The 22,131-nt window shown below is 47.4% G+C and overlaps 1 protein-coding gene across 3 annotated transcripts in view; it reads right to left on the reverse strand.

Annotated features, from left to right (window-relative positions):
• Positions 1-22,131, reverse strand: part of FARP1 (FERM, ARH/RhoGEF and pleckstrin domain protein 1) — a 271,435-nt gene that overhangs the window by 25,951 nt on the left and 223,353 nt on the right. For 2 of the 3 annotated variants that reach the window (XM_032402722.1, XM_032402721.1), the window contains exons 14-16: positions 16,961-17,148; positions 15,446-15,535; positions 14,239-14,372 (exon numbers count right to left, since the gene is read on the reverse strand). In XM_032402722.1, coding sequence (XP_032258613.1) covers positions 14,239-14,372; positions 15,446-15,535; positions 16,961-17,148 — 412 coding nt within the window. The remainder of the gene's footprint in view (positions 1-14,238; positions 14,373-15,445; positions 15,536-16,960; positions 17,149-22,131) is intronic. The other variant, XM_032402723.1, reaches the window with a different exon arrangement.

A 22,131-nucleotide genomic window follows, 5' to 3' on the forward strand; every position in this document is an offset into this window, starting at 1 on the left:
GGGGGGGGGAGGGCAACAGTGAGGCTGACTATGAGGGGCAGAGGGAGCCCCCGCACCTGAGGGCTTTGACTCTGGCCCCCAGGAAATACACAACGCTGGTGGCAGGAGCAGGTGGGCAAGGCCGACGGGAGAAAATACCACTCTGCTCCCCCCTTCACACCCCCAATCCCAGGGTCAACCTAAAATCTACACGGAGCCCTAAAGCCACGTACAGCACATCCACAACCTCATCGGTGATACAATCCCCCACTGGCAGTGTTTTCTGGGGAGCGGGACATCAGGCCTGGCTTTGGTCAAGTGTCGCAGGAGATTCTTTACCACAAATGCAGGTAGTGACCGACCCCACTGGGCTTTTCAAGTAGCCTAGTATTAATCCAAGCGTGTTCATGAAACACCCAGCCCTCCCCTTCTCACAACAAATGAAGCATCATCTCAGACTGAAGCACAAAGCTCACGCAGCTCAGAGCTGGAGTGTGGCCCTGCCACCGGGCTCTGGGTCTGGACGCTCCCTCACCCCGGGAGATGGACTGAACCTTGTGAGCCATTTTTAGGCCACATTTGCAAATTGAACATCATATCCTTGGCTCTTACTAGTCCCTGTGGGTTCTATGATTTTAAAATGAAAAAAGTCTGTAATCACATGTATTTGTCTATCTATATATAAGTAGAAGGATAGCATATAAATAAGTAAATGAATAAAGATACATCTTCCATTAATGTGTGGGTGAGGGAGGGTGGCTGGGTTCAAAATTAAACAATTTAGCCAGAGTAACAGATTATATTTACATTCTATATCTAATACTTGGTTATATGTAACCTACATAATACATATAACATCTATAAATATATTAGCCACATGTAATCTATGTAGATTTCAATATTCTTTGATGGATTTTAATATCCCTTGAGATCCCTGAAGAGGAAAATAAAAAGAATTTGAATTTTAATTCGCATCCCCAGTTGTGGGAAAGACGTTTGTGCAAGAGGTGTCCTCACTGGGCTTGGGGCCCTTGGGTTTCCCTTTGGTGGCTACAGGTAAGGGATCCAGCCTCTGGGCCAGTGCCATCAGAAGGCAGACACCCTGTGCTCTGGCAGGTGTCATGCCCATCAGTTCTAATACTGGGATACTCAAAGCCCTGACTTTCCTTCTGAGGTTTAACGCCAGGTCCCACTTAACAAGAGGAGCAAAAGTTACAACCCCACTCACAGACAGGCTTGACAGCACCCAGAGGAGACCTGACGTGGTTCCCTGGGTTCAGTTCTGTTAATGAGCCACATGTGAAAATGCAAGAGGACAGAAAAGGCATTTTAGACTCATCAGCAACCTGGGGAGGGCTCTCTCTCAAGTGTCTTCCAGCAGAAACCCATCTGCGGTTCAGGCAATTGGAAAAATTGTTTTCATTTTCCTAGGAAAGCAGCTTGCTCTCAAAGCACAGTGGGCTCTATAGCCAGGAACAAGGCAGATAATCCAAGGAAAACTAGCTCCCACATATGACCGAGAACGTGTCATTTTACTCGTGTGCTAAAAGGAGACAATCACCACTGTCCCTGGAACCCCAGGTGGACAGTGGAAAGCCAGCTGGGACAGAATATAATGAAATCACAGTGTCCTTGTCATGTCTTTCTTGGCTTTGAAACAAATGTAAAAATTTAAACTTCAAATAAAATTTATATAAATAAGTGTACAAGCGATCCCCCCGCACAGTGTACCGGTAAACCCCATACACAACTTTTTTTCTATTGTTTATACTAATTTTTCTCATTTTTCTTCCGCTGTTTATGCTTCCAAGCGGTTTTCTAGGTAGACCACATTGCCTTGTCCCCAATGAGTTTCACTGCTGTTTACTTTGAGAGCAATGCTTTTAAACCCTTTTTGCATCATCTTATTCTTTAAACCAATGAAAAATCTTCGAATAAAAGCTCTTACACACAAGAAGTAGCCCAATGTGGGCAAAGCGGGGAGTGCAGGGCTCAGAGAAGCACGCTGAGTCTTGATTTTTGACAGCTAACCTCAGAGATTGTCAATTCCAGGAAAGTGGATGCAAAGGACCTAATGTGCTGGGATATTCAGTCATGTTGGGAACAGAAGATGGCATTCTTCCATCATCTACTCCTGAGCTCCTTCTCCTTTAAGGCCTCGAGAACTAACTGTGCTGTCCAGGATGGTATCCACACGTGGCTGTTTAAATCTTACCTCTGCTTACCATGGAATCAGCCACACTAGCCCTATTTTAAATGCTCCATTGCCACACGTGGCTAGGGGCTGTTACTGAGCAATGCGGACACAGCATATTTCCATCATGGACTCCAGGGAAAGCAAGAAGTGGGGTGTGGTCCTCCCTAGCTTTATCCCGACCAACTTGCAGAGCCTGGTGTTCCATAGGGAGGGGAAGACAGGCCTATTCCACCAGGATTGTTTTGATGGTCCAATGAGACAATTTAAAGGAAAATGTTTGGAAAGATGTTGCAGAAATGCAAGATGCTTTACTGTACAAACATTGCCAGTCTTAAAGCTATCATGATATTTAACAGCTCTAGAATATGGACAGTGATTTCTGTTCTGAGAAAAGGGTCAGCTGCCTATTGATCTCGTGGCTTGGCCTGAGTAGAAAACAGAACAGGAGCTCTTCAGGTCCCCCCAGATGCCTCTTTCCCCCTTTCAGATCTTATCAGGCTGCTTGCTGGTCTGGCTGCCTCCTCGACACAGAGCAGAACGCAGGATGAAACCAGAATGAAGACTGGGGATTGCGGCACGTTTTGTTCACTGAGCACCGAGAAGAGTGACTGATCTATGGTAGGGATGCAGTAAATATTTGTTGAATCCACGAAAGCTGATCCTGGCCAAGTCTGCTGACAGAGGGATTCACATGCACACAGCTCAAGGCTCTGGGGTCAGATGGCCTCTGCCACCAAAGCCCCAGTTGTGTGTGTCACTGGGACGGAAAAGGTGCGTCACATCCTTGCCCCATCCACACGTGTGTGTGCCTGCGTGCGTGTGGCCAGGAATGGCCTGAGCAGGTAGCAGGCACCGGCTGTTTAAGATCATGGGTAGGGCTGGGGTTTCCTTGGCCAGAAGCTGTTCTCATGTTACAAGTGAACAGCAGTCAACCTGCTTCTTTGGAGTTCTTTTTCTCTACATGTTAGGCCTCGGGCTTTTGGTGCTAAAGGCATAGTGACAGTCTGACCAGCTGGTTTCAAAAACCACTTGTGCCCTTAACTAGCTATGTGACATCTGCCAAGTAACTCACCTCTCTGGGCCTCATTTCTTCAACTCTCACCAACAAAACCAGCAAGCAGCTTCTCTATATATTTTTTTTCAATCGAAGGGATAAAATAAAAGTGCCCCTTAAGAGTAACACACAGAAAGAGCCTTGTCTCAGACTGTAATGGTCTTAACATCTCCACTGACCTAAGCCAGAGCCAAGCAGCTACCACCAAACAATGCCCTCTGCTCTTGGGTCCCACAGCTGTGCACCCACCTCGTGCCTGATTCAGCCAAAGGCAAAAAAAAATACCACTGCTCAGGAATTCCCAGACACCACGGGGAGCCAAGAAAACAGACACAAAATATGGGTCCTCAGAAGTTCCTAGCACATCACATATGTGTTAAAAAGTGAGCAAGCAAATACAAAAGCTCCCCTAAGACCCAAAGAGGAAAGCCAGTAGTTAATAGTTTAAACCTGCTGAAGAGAAGAATGCCCAACAGCCGCGTGCTTTGAGAAAAGTTAGTGCGTGGAGGGAGGTCTACTTCTCTTCCTCCTCTTGTTCCCTCAGCAAAAGGTCAACACGTGTGGTTTGAATCTAAGGCCCTGGAGAAATTCCAGAGAGAGAGCGCAGAGGGCCATGTCAGCAAGTCAAACGGGAAGGTCGAGAGACAGTGAAGCAAGATGGGGAGGGCAGGACTCGAAAGCCACGCTGCCTGGGTTCAAGGGCAGCATTAATTCTGCAACCTGGCCAGGCTATTCGTCCTGCAGACTGAGGCTCAGTCCCCTCATCCCAACCTCCCTCTTCCCGTCGTGCGGCTGAAACAAGGTGGGTAAGGGCTTGGAAGCGGCCAGAGAGGCTCCGAGGACACGTGGCAAGGCTAACTTCTGCAGGGTCACCTCTGATATCACCGTCCCCATAGTGGCCATTATTTTTTTAAAGATTTATTTTTAATTTTTATTTGACAGAGAGAGAGAGACAGCGAGAAATGGAACACAAGCAGGGGGAGCGGGAGAGGGAGAAGCAGGCTTCCCGCTGAGCAGGGAGCCCGATGCGGGGCTCGATCCCAGGACCCTGGGACCATGACCTGAGCCGAAGGCAGACGCTTAACGCCTGAGCCCCCCAGGCGCCCCCGTAGTGACCATTTCACCATCAGCAAGTATCTCGGTAGACAGATTCGAGACCTAAAGTTGATACTTCTGCAGACAAAGCCACCACGGGGCCAGTGTTGACCAGATGCCACATACCTTCTGCCACTTTTGAGAGGACACACATCACAAGGGGGAAAGGGGTATAGAGCAGAAGGGCCTCTCAGGGAGCAGAGCTGACCTCCCGAAGCCAGGAGCAGAAGAAAGGATGCAAGAGTTGGGGACACACGTGCTGGATGGGGCTCTGCCGGGTTCCTGCTGTGTGGCCCAGGGCACACCACACACTCCTTTCCCGTGTGAAGAACGAGGAATCCACGACAGATGCACTCCCAGCCCCTTTCCAGGTGTAAAGCCTTGTGCTTCAACACCACAGCTGCAAAGGCACAGGCTGAGGGTTGGATCAGACCCAAGTTCACGTTGTGCCTCTGTCACTTACGGGCTGTGTGCGAGGGCTCTCACCTCTCTGAGCCTCATTTTCCCGATCATACAATGGGAGTAACACCTACACCTGGGTGTTTTTCAACAAGGACAAGATTTTTTGGTAAAGGGCCAGACAGTAAATACCTTATGCTTTGTGGCCCAGTCTGTGTCACTAGTATTTAACTGGGAGAAGCGGCCATAGGCAATGGGTAAAAGAATGGGCATAGCTGTGTTCCAATAAAACTTTATTAACAACAACAGGTGGCAGAACAGATCTGGCCATGGGTCATAGTTTGCCAGCCTGTTTTTTGAAGATCAAATGGGAAAAGCTGGGTGGTCATTTAAATTTTTATCAGTTTGCACTTGTACATGCTCATTAATGGTAGTTTATTATTAATAGTAATGCCACGAACTTTGCATGTGAATAAGCGTTTATAAAAGCACTGTCCTTCCTCACTTGCCAGGCCCCCCTCTGCTTTATGAAAGATCAACCCTTACCCTGGACAAAACGAAGACATTTTCATGCATTCATTCTGCAGGTATTTTGAGCAATTCTTGTGTCCCAGACCCTGTGTTTGTTGTAGTAACAAGTACTTATTTCTTACTCATTTTTCAGCCCAATATTGTCCAACAGATCTTTTTCTGTGATGAAATTTTTTAAAAAAGATTTAGAGAGAGAGAGAGAGCGCATGTGTCCGTGTGTGAGAGCAGCGGGAGGGTCAGAGGAGAGGGAGAGAATCTCAAACAGACCACGCTGAGCATGGAGCCCGACATGGGGTTTGAGCCCATGAATCTGAGATCATGACCTGAGCCAAAATCAAGAATAAGATACTTAACCGACTGAGCCACCCAGGTACCCCTAAAATATGTTTTAAAGATTTTACTTGAGAGAGAGAGCACAAGTAGGAGGAGGCGTGGGGGGGGGGGGAGAGAGAGAATCTCTCAAGCAGACTGTGCTAAGCATGGGGCTGGGGCCCACCATCCTGAGATCATTACCTGAACCAAAACCAAGAGTCAGATGTTCAACCAACTGAGCCACCCAGCTGCCCCTAAAATGTGTTTTGTATCTTCTATGCAATACAGTAGCCACATGTGGCTAATGAACCCTTGAAATGTGGCCAGTGTTACTGAGAAAATGAGTTTTTAATTTAATGTAGATTTTAAATTTAGAATGCTATAAGTGGGTAGTAGCTGCCATATTGGACAATTTATCCTTTTCCCACATTGTCTTCCACTTTAAACCGTTTCAAGTCTTTGAGGAAGAGGAGGCACAAAAGGACTTGAAACCGCAATAAAGGGTGTCTGGGTGGCTCAGGGTTAAGCGTCTGCCTTTGGCTCAGGTCATGATCCCAGGGCCCTGGGATCGAGTCCCACATCAGGCTCCCGGCTCTGCAGGGAGTCTGCTTCTCCCTCTGCCCCTCCTCCCACTCATTCTCTCAATCTGTCTCTCTCTCTCTCTCACTCAAATAAATAAAATCTTAAAAAAAAAACCCACAATAAAAATGAGCCTTACCAAGCTGTGAAGCAGTAAACAGGCAAGCAGTCATTCACTCGACCAGGCCATCATCATTCCCGAGTTCCAGTCTAGACTACGTGGCACAGGAATGATTGTCCGTGTGCCAAGGCACGTGTGTAAGGAACTGAGATGCCAGGTGGACAGTGGTCAGATATAAGAAGGCTAGTAACAGTCCTGGAAACTCGGAGATGGAGGACGGTGAGGATCCAGGCTTCTGAACTGGGCTGTTTCACAGGTAGAGAAATCAATGCAGCTAACTGATTTTGCTGGAATAAAGCCTGTCTCAAGATTCCTGACACACAGGGTTGTAACCCGGACTTCGTGCTCACAACCAGATTCATCCCTGCTGGAACCCTAGGAGCACTGAAAGCCCGCGAGGCACAGGGATACATCACATGAGAATGTTCCACAAGAAAAGGCACTGCAGCTAATTTTACTCTAAAAGAAGGAAAATGGTTTTCATTGTCCCTAGTAAACGTCCCAGGGTAAGACAGAGACCTCCACACGGGACCACGTCTGGAAAGGATTAGGCCATCATGAACAAGTTTGTGGGACGGTAATTATTATTCCATGAAATAATTACAGGCTCATCTGCAGTCAACCTTTACAAGTATTTTGATGTTGGGAAACAATCTAGAAATTGGATCCTTTCCTTATGACCATGTGGGGCACAGCCTACAGAGGTCTACTCTGCCGGGAGGGGGGTGGACACCAAAGCTTGGCATCCTATAAATTGCACGGCCGAAACCAGCCTGCGCTTTCTGTGGGCAGCGACCAGGAGCCCCTGGCAGCCTCTCAACAGTATGGTGCTGAGGGTCTGACCAGTTGTTCTTAGTGGCGCAGGGATGAGGGGTGGAGGGGCCGACTCTCACAGGGGGGAGGAGGTAGATGGGAGGGGTTGTGTATGTGTGCACATACAGACGGAACATGGCGCGTGCTCAGGCCCGGTTCGAACACCTGCATCCACCACCAGAGGAGAGGATACTGGGAGAAAGTTCTCTGGCTCCAGGGAGAGCTACCTTTCTGAGGAGTGGAGGAAGGCAGGGAGCCCCCAGGAGCCTGTAAAGGACGGTGTCCCCTGCCCGCCTGCTTATAGGGAACTCAGGTGTGCAGTGAGCTCAGGAACACAGGCTGTCCAACCTCTGGGCTCCTTTCTAGCATTTCCCAACACGGTCCCAAATTCACACACAGGCCGGGGAAGCAGTGGGCTTTAACACGGCAGCTCTCCACCTCGGGACAAAAGCATGGCGTCTGGCTGGCTGGCACGATCGCCCACCTCATCCCTTCTGGGACACTTACGAAAGCTAAGAAGAAGTCTGTTCTTGCTTCCCAGGGGTTGAGGATCAAGCCCCCCTGACCTCACAGAGCAGCGGGGGCAATACAGGGAAACAATAATGGGAGATGGAAGAGCCTCCAGGAATGAGGAAGGTGGTGGAAAGGCAGCTGGAAAGGCGGACTGCACCCCACCCTCTGCTGCATTCTCAATCAATCTGGAGGCGCTCAGCGTTCGGTTCAAGTCCGATTTCAGCTTTAAAGGGACCTCCCCGTTTCTGCTTAACCCACCGCAGCCGGCTGCGGATGCTCGGGGTGGGAGTCGGGGTGGGGGGCCAGATGGAAGGCAATCCAAGCGGCACCCACGCCCGCCTCGTCTGCCTCACCTGCCCCTCGCTGCCCGAGGTTCAAGCGGGCTAATTCAGGGATGCGCCAGGGCAGCCCAGAGTGATGACACAGGCGCGGTCCCTGTCCCTCGTGTGCATTTGCCGTTTCAACGCCTCTAGTCCTATCCTGCACTGGACGACTTCGGATTTTCTTTTTTCTCTTTTTCTTTTTCTCAGTTTCCCGCCTTCACCATTTTCCAAGTGTACCACCAGCTCGGTGGCACGAAGGGCATCCCCCCCAACCGCCCCGCGCAAGCGCCGTCCATCCCACATTTCATCTCACTCCACGGGAACTCCAGCTCTACGGCTAACCGCTGGCTCCCTGTTGCCCTAACCCCGGACCTCGGGAACTGTCTTATCTTCTGTCTCTCTAAATCCGATTCCTCCAGGTATGCCCTAAGCGGAATCACAGAGTATCTGTCCTGGCTCTTGGTTCACTGAGCCGGTCTTTACGGTTCGCTGGTGTTGGAGCTGGTGTCAGAACGTCCTTCCTTTTTAAGGATGATATTCCATCGTACGATGGACCACATTCTGTTTATCCATGCACGTGTCAGTGGGCATTGGGCCACTTCCAAAGCTTTTGGCCACTGTGAGTAAAGATGCTGTGAGCGTGGGTGTAGAAGGATGTGTCTGGGTCCTTTCTCTCGATTCTTTCAAATACCTACCTGGGAGTGGACCTGTTGGGTCATGTGGTAATTCTGTATTTAATTTTTTGAGGAATTCCAAGGGTTTTCTTTTAATGATGCCCGGCTTCAAAGAGCTGGTAGGATGGTATTTTATTCCTTTTTGTTTTATGACTGTTCACTGTGAAGCTACTATGAAGGTGTTCCACTCTGCGGGGGATGCTGCTATAAATCATTCTCTGACCCTCACGTGGTCCCCCCACTCCATTTCTGCCACTGGAGTGTCCTTGCCAGACAACACCGCTCCACGTGTGAAATTCCTGTGAAAATCACAGTCTGCAGGAGTGTCCCACCCCTGACAGAGGAGCTTCCTTTCTGCTCTAGATGGACACCCTCCTCGTCTCTCGACTCCCTAGGGTCCAAGCCTGCTCCTACCCCTTACCTCAACCCGCTCTGCGCGCCCAGCCACTCTCCAGACGTGCTCTCTTCTGGGACCCTCCACCCCTGCTTGCCCATTTTTTCCCAAATCTCTGGTGGCTTCTTCATTTTCCTTTGCTGGCTCTCGCTCAGCCATAAGCTACACGTTTAAGGAACACTGCCAAAAAGGTGTATTTGGTACGATTCTATTCCTGGCTCTCCTCTGTCTCACCATTCTTCCTTACAGGATGGGATTCTTCCTGTGGATAATTTCCAGATCCACACCTGCACCTGATTTCTTTCCCAAGCCCGAGACCTGTGTTTCCAACTGCCTGTAGGATTTCAATACTGACCCCTCAAAACTGATGTGCCCCAAACTCATCTTCCTTCCATTACACTTGCTTCTTCCTTTCTTCTTACAATTTCTTAAATTCATGAGCATCCTCCCAGGTAGCCAGGATCAAAGCTCTTGGGGCCTCCCCGTTCCCTTCACCTTTGTCCCATGAGCCCTACTCGTCTGCTCCATGACATCTCGACCTCCAGTCTCTCCACCCCTCCTAGACTTTCTAGCTAGACTTCTGCACCCCTTCCAAGGAAATCTACTGCAAGTTTCTTCTAATACATGCAGCTGATCCTTCTTGAGCACCACATGCGCCCAGAGCCTATCCCAAGTGCCTCTCTGCAGGACTCTCCCCCCGGCCCCGCTCCCTGTGAGCTGAGTTTGTGCAGAGCAGGTCTTCATCCATCTCTGTGGAGCGAGTTGACCAGTGTGTGCTCTGACTGCCAGGCATTTCGGGGCTGGAATTTGGGACTGTGCTCTGAAAGCCAAAGGCTGTAAGTGGCTTTCTCTGAATGCCTTTGAACAGCTGAGTAGAACATCCTGGCTTTCAAAAAGAAAAGCGTTCTTCATGTTTTTACAGGTCACCAAACCTGTTTCCTTGTTTCTGAAGAAACAGGGTAGCCTGGGCTTTGGCCAGGATAGAACAGTCCATCCTCCTCTTGGGGGTGTTTCCTCAGGAGAACGCAGCATTTGGATACGGACAGGTGTGTTTACTGAGCAGGGATTCAGCCTCGTCGTGCAGGAAAATGTCCTGGTAATTTTTCTGCCCTAAGGCCTCCCACTGCTGATGGAAGCATAGGACAACTTAACACAGAACTGCAAAGGAAAAGCCTGGTGGCTGTGTCAACGAAGTACCAAATTTGGGGGGAATTTTAGGTGCACAGTAAACTTTAGATTTTTTTTCCATTAATAACAGTCATTTAAAATAGTATCACCCAGGGGGCGCCTGGGTGGCTCAGTTGTTAAGCGTCTGCCTTCGGCTCAGGTCGTGATCACAGGGTCCTGGGATCGAGCCCCACATCACGCTCCCTGCTCAGAGGGGAGTCTGCTTCTCCCTCTCCCTGTGCCCCTCCCTCTACTTGTGTGTGCTCTCTCTCTGTTAAAGAAATAAATAAAGTCTTTAAAAAAATAGTGTCACTGAACAAAGTCTGGAGTTCAGTTGATGGTAACTTAGCCATGTGAGTTTCTTAGTTCAGACAGAAGAAGCTGGCATTAAGGGAAAGGCAGGCGTGAAGGGCATGCAGAAACTCTATTGTCGTGGCAACTTTTCTCTAAATCTAAAATTATTTCAAAATAAAGTTAATATAAAAAATGATCAGCTCCCCAACCCCCCTTTCTGTGGATGGTGCAGAACACCAAGCCCTTCACTAATACGGTCTCATTTAGTCCGTGTGACAGCCCTACGAGGTAGAGACTGCACTGCACATGTGACAGATGAGGCATGAAGCTCTGCAAGGGCCCCAGGCAGCTGGAGAGACACGTGAGCTGGTGGCGGTACCATGAGTGTGGACCCAGTGGGGACACAGCCATCCCAGTATGCACCAGCCAGCCCGGGTTGCCCGTATCACAGACTGAATACGCACATGCATTCATACACCTACACACCTACATCTATGTGGCCTGTCGGTCAGGAACTCAGTGTGAACTCCTTTTCTTAATAAACCTCTCTGTGTTCCATTCTCCTCCTTAAACATACTCAGTCCCGGGCCACCTCTGCTGTGCAGGCATCAGTGGCCCAGAGGTCCTTCGAAGCAGAACTGGCCAGTGATGCCCTGGGGCTCACGTGGGATATGGCCCACCACTCATCCATGAGAGGGCCTGGCCCTCCTTCTCCATGCCTGCCTCCCCCACCTGCCGAGACTGCAAGCCCCCGGTGGGCAAAGCCTCACACTCAGACACTAGGCTCGCTCGCTCACTCACCCATCTGTGCGAGCATGCATGCATGCATTCACAAGAGTTATAACCAAAATACACATCAAAGAATCAGAGAATCCTACGGTTGTAAGAGGGACTCCCTATCAGTTGCTCCAGAAAAGGTATTCATCACAGTCATCTCAAGAAGTACGTCAGAAATACACGTTTCTGGGACTCCCTCCAACTTTCTGATTCGGGGGGCTGCATGGGGACGGGCAATCTGTATTTTTTCAAACCCCTCACCCCCACCCCCAGGTGACCCCGAGGCACTGCCAGATTGGGGGTTTCGCCCAACAGATAAATACCTTCTAAAATCAGTCAACCTCTGCTCAAGAAACCCCAAGGTGGAGGAGCGCACTACCTCATAAGGCAGTCTCTCACGGCTAAGTGTTAGCGTTAGGAAAGCCTTCTCTATATTTAGACACGACGTGCCTCTTTGGAAATGTACCGTTTAAATTTTGTGCTCTGGTACAGTGAAGAAGAGCTCACTCCCTTTCCCACATGACCAGCCGAAAGAGAGCCAACACATATTCTAAAATCTTCTCTCTCCTAGCACAAATGCCCATATATCCAACACCTTTTTTTTTTTTTTTTTTAATGAAATGCATTCTCTTATTAACCTATTTCAAATGTGAAACTCAGAGCTGGGCCCAGTGTTCTGAAGGAGCCCTGAGCCTTGAAGGTTTCGTTTGTCATGCTCTGGTGTCTTTCGTACTTAGGACAGTCAGGACAAGGGTCGCCAACCTTGGCTACACATTGCAATCACCTGGGAAGCTTTAGGAACCACTGATGCTTCTGTCCTACCTCTCAGAGATTCCAATATAACTGGTCTGGGGTTCTGGCTGGTTATGAAGATTTTTTAAAGGTTCCAGATAATTGGAAGGAGCAGCCAGTGTTGAGAGCTAGAGAAAGATGCCGGGTCTTCTCCATGTTACCCTGTTGGCTCATACTTACACTCATTCACCCAGACTTTTTGCCTTGAACCCCTGCCAAGCAGGTCTTCCTCGTCATGCACTTGAGGAAATGATTAGCTGACCTTAACAGCAGACTTTTCCACTTATTCCCGATAAACGTCATCAATCTGGTTTGGGTCCCCTGTTGCAAGGAAATGTCATGTCCCTGAGCGGCATACCGACTATCTGTTCTCGCTCTAGCTTTGAGTCTTTTGCATGTAAAACATGAATAAAATTACAGATCTTTGAAAGAAACTCTACTGAAAATCCTCTGGGAAATAAACGATAGCAGCTGCTTTTTAGGCAACTGGATATTCTTTCACAGTTAAGGGCCAGATGCTAAAAATTTATGGTCACAGATAAATCCAAGAGCATGGCATTTATTCCTGAGTTCTCTGTGATGGCAGGAGCTAGCTGAAGCCACCATGCTGGGCTGCCAGGGTCCTACTGGGGACATTTCCTATGTGTGACCTCCCCAACATTACTGAGGTCAACTGCCATTATTTAGGTGGACACCAGCTCAAGAAGCTCTGAGCTTACGGGAAGACTTAAGACTGTGTTAACACACGTCTCACTGGCCACAAAACAAACTGTGAATTGATTTCTCCAGAGCTCTAACTTCTTTGACTCCACTATGAAAGCATCATCGAGCTTTGCAGGAATGATGAGGCAACATAATATGGTGGAACGCAACCGAAAGCTTCCAAGTAAACTTTGAGAGGTAAAATAAGAAGTTAGATCCTGTAGAATCTTTTTTTCATTTTAAAAAGTGGCATTTCTCTTACATTCATACCACCAACCTAGAGTAAGACTCTCAAGTGGGGTTTCCAATCTTTCCCCACTTTCAATGAGGCTCTTGCTCAGTCCTGGCTGTGCTCCCCTCCCCAGGGGCCATCTTGGTCAAGCATCCCACCTCCTCCTACTGAGGGGCGAGAACTGCATGTGAATTATCCTCAAGCACACACACAGCTGGACACCCGAGCACATTCCCTTCACGACACAGGAGAGCAGCCCCGTGAACCTGTTCAGCTGACACTTGAATCCCATGGTCTGGGATCACCTGGGCTGAGACCACATCATCCACGGCTCCCTCAGGCCCCCAGTCGCTAAATGCCCTGAGACTACTTTAAAGCAAATTCTCCCCTACAGTGAGGATACAATATACAACAGCGTCCACCTCTGCCAAAGACACAGAAGCCTCTTGCTATTTTCTCCTGGAATTTTTAAATGCATGCTTAGTAGACAGTCAACTCCCCAAGTGTCTACATAGAACGGTCTTTAAAAAAACAAAAACCCTAAGAGTTTTCTGAAAGGTTCTATTTTAGGGCAGGGTATATTGGATTTTGTACCCTACAGCACACAAAGTGTTTCCTGACTTTTTGCACCATCTTCTTCTTCCTCCCAGATTAATGTTTTATTTGGTATTAAATGGACAATATTACTTTGAACCAATCTATTCATGGACATTTAGATCATTTGCAATCTTTTAATTCTAATATGGCTATCTCTGTCATGTCATTTCACATTATAAATGCATCCTTAAGATCAATTCCTCGAAGTGGGATTCAAGGTGCAAGTGCGTGTTACATCGGGCCCTACGTTTTTCTAAGCACTTCTTCAACACCGTGTAATATAAATCTGAGAACTATGGGAGACATACAGATACTTCACAAAGGACTATAAAGCAAGCATCAGTGAACTACCACCAACACCCCTGAAAGTCCCTCCATGTGCCTCTATTCCTTAAAGCCCATATCGGCTTTTCAGAAGTACCTACCATCTTTATTTTGTGAGATTCACTTACTTGTAAGAAAACATGCGTTCTGAAGAATTGTAAACCAAAGGGAACAAAAATCCAGGGTGACCTCTAAATACCCACAGAATTTCCCTGAAAACCATTTTGAGATTGGCTCCTCTTAAGCCAGGTTCTTGACTTTATCTTTGGGCATGATAGCTGCGTAAAAGGAACCACCCGAAAACACGAGGGAGGGGGGAGAGAGGAGGCCGTGGGGACACGTGTAATTGTTGAACATCATTGTGCTCACCACAGGGCTAGTCGTTGTTCAGTTTCCTTGAGAAAACTTGTATGAAATTTGTGCAAAGGTTCAAAATTCGGGAATATGAGACTTTTCAAGGCTTCGGGCATGGCGTCCTCTTTGCTCACCGTGCTCTGAAACCACTGGAATAAAAAGAGCACACACAGGGACACATAAATGGTGGCAACTCGTCAGAAGTATTGGCGCAGCCCAGCATGCCTGGACGACACAGGGCTTTCCTGCTGAATCTGGGCCATTCAGGAGCACCAGGGGCTCCTGGGCCCTACTGCTGTATCCTTCTTCCATCCGATGGGGTGAGAAGCACCCAGCTCGTCATCAGGGCTTCCCCCAACTTGTTACCAGTGGATTGCTGAAGCCAGGAGAAATCTCTGAAATGGGCAGCTACTTCAAATCAGAACTTGCATTTTGGCCAACTCACTGGGTCACCGCTGATTTAGACCACCACACCCCCTCTGGTTCGATCCGTTAGGAACATCGATCTCTGCTCCTCTGTGAAAATGCTGAGCACATCGGAGGCCGTACCAGCGAGAGAAAGCTGCTGCCCTCACACAGTTACTCAGCCCGCTGCGGTGAGGCGGGGCTGTCCCACAGTGTTCACCGAGCACCCGTTGGAGCACCTGCTCAGGGCCAGGCGCCATTCACATGCCCCAGAGGCACAGGAGCCCCGCGCTTCCTACAGACCTCCAATGGCTAGTTCTTTCCCAGAATCCAGGGATCATAAAGCTATCTGCGATGCTTTGAATTTGTTCCAAGACCGAATAGGACTGATTAAAATAATAAAAGGCAGTCTTCTGGCAGATTTGCTGACATGGCTCAATTTATCACCAAGGCTAAAACGAGGCTTCTATTCACCTCTGGGGTCTTCCTCAAGCAGAAGTAGCTACATTTGATGCCGGGCAAAACACGAACTATTCTGCCTGGGTACAAAGCAGGCAGTAAGAAGTTTCATTTTAATTTTCTCCACTTTAGAAACTTCCTTCCTTTGCACTTAAAAATCACAATTATAAAAATTTTTATAAAGCATGTTCCAAATTAAATATACTATTACCGTCTAATTTTTATAACCCAGAACCAAATCCTTTTAATTGGAGTCAGAGAGCCCAACATTTAATTAGATCCAGCTCTTCTCTGAAAGCTACATCGGAGTTGAGATAAATTATGTAATTGAATGCTTTAGGGGAAATGCTACACATACCGAAGTGATGACCTCAAGATCCTTCAGATATGTTCTTTCGGTGGTGGATACTTCCTTAGCAATGAAGTACGCCTTGTCCGTTGGGAATCTCTGCAAAACCCACAGAAGAAACAAGACGTAATAATAATCTTTGAGCATAAGTCTCTAAGAATGTCCTGATTAAAGTGATACATTGCTAATTTATGATCTTTTGTTAACGGGGCTCAAGGCTAAAGAGCCTCTTACTAGTTCTCCTTTTTGTGTGAGGAACTAGGAGAAGAGAATGGATTCTCATGATGAGGAAAGAGCCTGGGAACGTTTCCTTCCACATAAATCTTACCCTCAGTCAAAGGCCTCCAAGGAGTATGTTGGTCACCGCGGAGGGCTATTCATTCAAAACTGGGCATCCGAAAACCTAACCAACTAGTAAAACATCAGAGCAATGCAGCCTTCCAGGAAATCAAAGAAACAGAAACCACAGCGGCCTTTGTCCTGGGAGCGGGGGGCTGGTGGTGGTGGTGTACGGGAAATGGAAGCTAGGGTGTCCGTGGAAATACACGGTGGCTGAGCTAAGGGGACAAGGTGAAAGCAGCTGGGGACGCCACCCGTTCCTTGGAGTCCATCGCTTAGGTGAGCAGGCACCTCTCTACAGTGAGTCAGCCACGGGTTTTGCTTTCTCTTTAAACAGTAAGTAAAAGGCAATCCTTGGGGGCGCCTGGGTGGCTCAGTCATTAAGCGTCTGCCTTCGGCTCAGGTCATGATCCCAGGGTCCTGGGATTGAGCCCCGCATCGGGCTCCCTGCTCAGCGGGAAGCCTGCTTCTCCCTCTCCCACTCCCCCTGCTTGTGTTCCCTCTCTAGCTGTCTCTCTGTCAAATAAATAAATAAAATCTTTAAAAAAAAAAAAAAGGCAATCCTTGTTGCTAGCCATCTTGCTTGCTTCCACAAGAGTCCGCCCGATTCCACCTTCGGGGATACACACGAGAGCACTGAAATCGGAGACGCGGACACCTGGATGCCTGTGTTTCCGGCAGCAGCATCCGACATAGCCAAAAGGAGTGAGCAACCCAACTGTCCACCAAGAGACAGGTGCATAAACACACTGTGCTCTGCCCATACGATGGGGGGTGATTCAACCTTAAAAGGGAAGCTCTGACCCACGCTACGACGTGGAAGAACCTTGAGGACATGATGCTAAGTGAAAGAAGTCAGACACGAAAGGACAAATATCACAGGATTCCTCCTAGATGAGGTTCCTAAGCAGTCAAATCCACAGAGACAAAAAGCAGAGTGGTGGTTGCTGGGGGCTGGGGAAAGGGGAGGGATGGAGATTTCCTGTTTAATGGGGACAGTTTCAGTTTGGACGTGACAGTGTTCTGGAGATGGATGGTGACAATGGTTATATGACCCTGTGAATGTCCTTAAGGTCACTGAGCAGTATGCTTAGAAACGGTTAAAATGGCAGGTGTTATATATATACTACTGCAGTTAGAAAAAAAAAACAAAAGAGTAACGCGTGTGCGTGCAGGTCGCCACACCTTTCTCCGGCCTTCCTCCTCGTCGTCGGTGCGTGGGCACACCTGGTCGTTCAGCAGCGGGCTGACCAAGGGGGAGGCCTGCTTGGTGTCGGGGCTCAGGTTGGGAGACAAGATCACGCTGGCGGGCACAGCTCCTCCCTGGGAGTTGATGGACAGCTCTGAAAGGTGAGGGCTACCAGTCAGGGAGCCTATTTGAGGATGAGAAGTATTAGAGAGAGAAAAAAAAAAGTAATTCCTTCTGGGACCGGATTGCTACTTAGAATTTTCCCCCGTATCAGATCAAATCTTTGGAACCTTGACTACCATTCTGCGTATCGAATGTGCTTCACGATTTTCTAGTTTTTCTCTGAATTGCAGCTGCCTTCATACTAAAGATACCATAGTGGGAATGAGTCAATGGAGCCAGAGTTCTGTGATTAATAAGGCAGAGAACTCTGCTCAGGGAATGTTTAGAAGCACAGTGGATCCCCAAACGGGATCTTCATCTCCTTACTACTGCCTTAGCTTCTATGAATTATTCCAGAAAACAGTGACTATACCACCAGGAGACATGAGAAAAGACTAAAAAAACAGAGCTATTCTAAAAGGAAACTAAATGACTGACGTACCCAGGACAGACTACGCCTTGTAACAACGGGCCACAGCGAAGGAAAGGACGAGAAGCTAACTCCCCATTCTACCAAGAACAGAAGCAAGCTTATTATACCTGGTGATGGCATTCCGTGTCTCTCTCACTGTTTGGGACAGAAACACTAGCACCACATGCAAAGCTGGAGGTCATTACATTATCACAATTCCCCTTGATGAGTCAAAAAGTGACAGGTCATTAATGATTCCTCTGCAAAGGATACATTAAATAATATGAAAATGTATCATTACCCATTATACATCAGCCAAAGGAGAGGATGTGTACGTGCAACGTTTTGCCAACAGAATTTTGCGAGTCTCGAAACCTCACCCCAGGGAAGCCAACCGGGACGTTCCAGAATATACTTCTACCTGCGTGTTTTCACCTAACACGTCTGTAATTCTAACACAGGTTTGCTAGGGCTAGCGCGAGGGTAAACAAAGTTCAAGTAGCCTGCAGTCCCATCTGTTACCATTATTAAGAAAAGACGATGTAAAATGCTTTCTCATTTTCCAAAATGCGGTTTCAGCTCATGGCTATTCCGCACACGGACAAGGATCTTGGAGAGAAAGGTGAAGTGCCGTTTTCTGGGCGTACCCCATTTTCTTGACAGCTATCCTCTCCCTCTGGATTCATCCATATCCGCTTTGAAATTACAAGATGGGGATGGCCTAGAATGGAGGGTAGTGAACTTGATCACAGTAGGAATGAACCAACCATGAAAAACCACCAGCCCCCGCCCCGCCCCAGCTGGACCAGCTAGCGCTGTTGACAACACGTGCAGGAAAAGCCAGCACACCCAGAAGAGCAGCAAAAAAGCAGATGTCCTGCCACAGGACTATGGGTCAGTACGACGATCCCCGAAGAACGAGATTTGAAAACATGAGCAAGATTAAAGAAGTTTGCGTTTTAAAAATCCCTCCATGGAAATCCTGGCATTTTTTAATACGCATCACTGTTAGACAAAGACCCGTGCACCCCACACACCACCAGACCCAGCAAAACCCGGAGAAAAAGGCCAGAAATTGCTTCACAAATGTCAATTTTATTGACACTAGTGCACAACCGAATACAATGATTTCGAAAGAATTGGAACTTGTCAAATAGAAATAGTGACAACAATTAGAACCGTTCGCAAATGTTTCAAGGTACTACACTATTCTCTTCTTTAAAAAAAAAAAGGTCACAAAAAGGAAAAGTGTCATCACGACAAATAGGAAATAGGGAAGAGAAATTCTGGCAGTCTAGAGATCCAAACATTTCATGCATTTGTGAGTCACTGTATCAGTCGCTTTTTTATTTGTCCACCATGATCTGGCAAAATGTGGGGCTTACCTTCAGCTCTCACACTGTGCGTGAGGTCAGGTGAGGCAGTTCTAAGTGAGAGCATGCGGGGCCTCGGTTTTGCAGTGATGCGGAACAGAAAAAGCACTCACCTCATCAGTGAGAGTTGGAGCCAAGAATAAAAAGCAGTTAGAAGGCTGGCTTGTGGGAGGAGTGGGGGTTGGGGAGGAGGGTGGGGGAACAGTACCAATCAGGCCCTGGACAGCATTCAGCAGCAGATAATAAACCACCTGCCCCCGTGGGAGGGAGACAATGCGGGTGGCCCCCGTCAAGCACAAGCATTTCTACCCTCCAAAGGCCAAAAGCTATTCGTGAGGTCCCCCAGGGGACGCTTCTAATTTAGTAGACTGAATGGATGAGAAAACAGACCAGGGTTCCAGGAGACATCTGTCCTGCCGAAAGGACAGGGCACATTTCAAAGAATATAGCCATCTAGAAGAGTCTACCCTGGATGTCAGAGACAGGATTCAGAAAATGGGATAATGGCAGTGAACGTCATGACAACCCATGTTCCTAGGTCGAGGAAAGGACAGCTCTGGGTCAGCCACAGGTTTCTGGGGGACAACCCGCTGCATTCACTCACGTAGCCCAAAGATGTGGGTGACCAGCAACTTCACACGTGCAACACACAGACTTGGGGAACAACCCAAATTAGGGTTGCCAATTTCCGTTTCTGGAGTGGCTCCTTCCACTAGCTTTATGTCTACTCCTAGGGCCTGAGACAGGAAGGCTGATGGGTGTATTTAACAGAAGGACCAATAAATCAATAAATACCAAGCAGCCCGGTCTAGAAATCTACCCACAATTCTACAGAAGGGGAAAGTCCAAACTCTGAAGTTCAAGTTTGCTCATTTGAGCTGCGTCCATGGAGAGTAGTCCTTTTCTCCCCTTGCAGGCCCAACTACTTGAGACTTTGAAAATTTAGAGGGGACATGGTTCAAACCAAACTATGTAGCTCATTTGCCATTTAGCAATCAGTGAGATATGCTGATGAGGGTAATCAGTAGAATTTGGCAGCTTGATGAGAAATTAAAACGCTCTCTTGACTCTGAGCCAGAGTGCTGTGACAACTGTCTGTTCAAAAGCGGTGTCCACGTAGGGTCCACCCTCAGGCAGGTGTGAAGAGCTGGATCTTAAAGTCGGTGTCTACGGTTACAGTTATTCAAACTACATGTAACCAATTTTCACTGAAGTAGTCCATTCCATAAACAGGGTTGCTCTGTATGATAAAACCCAGCCCACTTATCTACCTAGCCTTATCAAGCCTGTTCAAATCATGCAGTTGGTTACCTGCTTTGAAGGCACAGCCCCAGGTGATGAGAAGAGGAAATTGTAACTGATGTTCAGGGCTACTCAGTGAACTCATTAATGCCTCGGTATCTTTTTTTCCTCTCTGACAAACTGACACAAAGTAATTTCTTTCAGGCATAGGCTCTAGGTAAATAGTTTTGGGGGATCTTTTGAGAAAGCACCTGGATATTAAGGCAACAGGTGGAAAGAAGTTTCAAAAGATTAGAAAAAGATTAGTTATACTTGAAAATCTGGAAGCTTCAGATTTTTAAAATTATTTTTTCCTATTTCCAGAAATTGTCCTGCATCTCGTTAAGGTATTTCCAGTTAGTAACTCTCAAATCCTCCACCTTTTCCTTCACCAAATGATATGCCCCCCACCATGATTTTCCACACCCCACCCCCCCCCCCCCGGCTGTTAACCCGTAGCAAGAGGGCTGAGTTTATGTCACCCCCGTGGACTGGCAATGCCATCACAAATACTGCTCTCAAGAGAGGCATTTCTGGTAATTGCTTTTAAAAATCCTTTTAAATGTACACATTCTCATGGCACAAACAATTATGGAACTTCAAATTAGCATGGCTGTATTTATGGATTCCAATTTATCACCTAGCCGAAAAACTGGCTTAGCTTCTCTTTTTAATGTAAAATACATTCATAATTCTTCTCTCCTGGCTGCTCTGGGGAAGCGCTGCAGTGTCACCCAGACTATAGTATCTCTGGACCAGCCCCTTGTCAGAGGTACATCACCAGCGGGAACATGGTTTATGACCAACAAGCCAAACTCAATGCTCATCTCCCCCCTTTCTGGGATTGGGCACAGCTGCATTGTAATCTCCTCTGATTGTACTAAGGCTTAAGAACAAACTCACACATTCTGGGAAAAGAGAATTTCTACTCTATTTTCCAAGTAATAGAAAATGGCATTTCGAATACTTAGTTGTACCTGTCCTGTATTTTAAGTTGGTCAGTACGTTGGTCATCTTAGTTTTAATTAGCTAAGTTGTTTTTCCTGTTAAGTGTTTAGAAAACCTGATAATCATTTTAAAAATAGTAACCCAGAGCAGGTTTGTTAAATATTTGAGAATACGGATTGCTTTCTCAATTCCTCTTTTCAAAATAGAACAGTATGCTGATTCTTCAACATTCCCCCCAGAGAAAGTTACCTGGCAAGTTTCTAGATGCCACTCATCTATCATGATTTGTCTCCTGGTATTTGGTTCTAAAATACAGATTTTATCTCTACATACCCAGAATATGTTCCAAAGGCACATGTAGGAAATTCATTACAGATGTAGTTTTCATGGATCTTTAAAAAGGCTCTTTTTAAATCCATCATCTCCCTCTAAAAAAGAATACAATGAACTCTTCCTGGAGATTGTCTACATTTGAAAGCCAGTTATCAAAAAAGGTCAGTATTGAGCTGGAAAATGGGTAATCTACCGAATGGACAGGATTCACTAGTGTGATAACTCAGCTGGGTTCTCACCCCAGTGGAATATGGGAAAAAAGCTGACAATGCTTTATAAAATTATAAGGTGCCACAAGAAAAACTAGTCTACACGATTACCAATCATGGTGGTGCTGTCCTTTTCTTGATAATGGAGGGTGTTGAGGGCAATGTGTATATGTGCTTCTTATTCTCAGACCAAGGTCCTTCAAACAAAGTTTTACAAGCAGCTAAGCATCAACTTCGGTGTTCATCATCCAGCAACTGAGAAAAGCAACTGCAATGCAACTTGCAAAGATAACAGAGAAATGCCTACCAGTGGAGCAATGACAGAGAATGTTCTAGTGTGCTCTTACTTATGGAGAAAAGAGAAAGGAGAATTTCTCTTTGTTCAAACATGGTGGTGGCGGTGTTGGGGGCAGCGTCTGGGTTGGGGAACATGGTGCTTTGTACCCATG

Source organism: Phoca vitulina, unplaced genomic scaffold (assembly GCF_004348235.1).
Source record: "Phoca vitulina isolate PV1807 unplaced genomic scaffold, GSC_HSeal_1.0 scaffold5, whole genome shotgun sequence".
NCBI classification, from domain to species: Eukaryota; Metazoa; Chordata; class Mammalia; order Carnivora; family Phocidae; genus Phoca; species Phoca vitulina.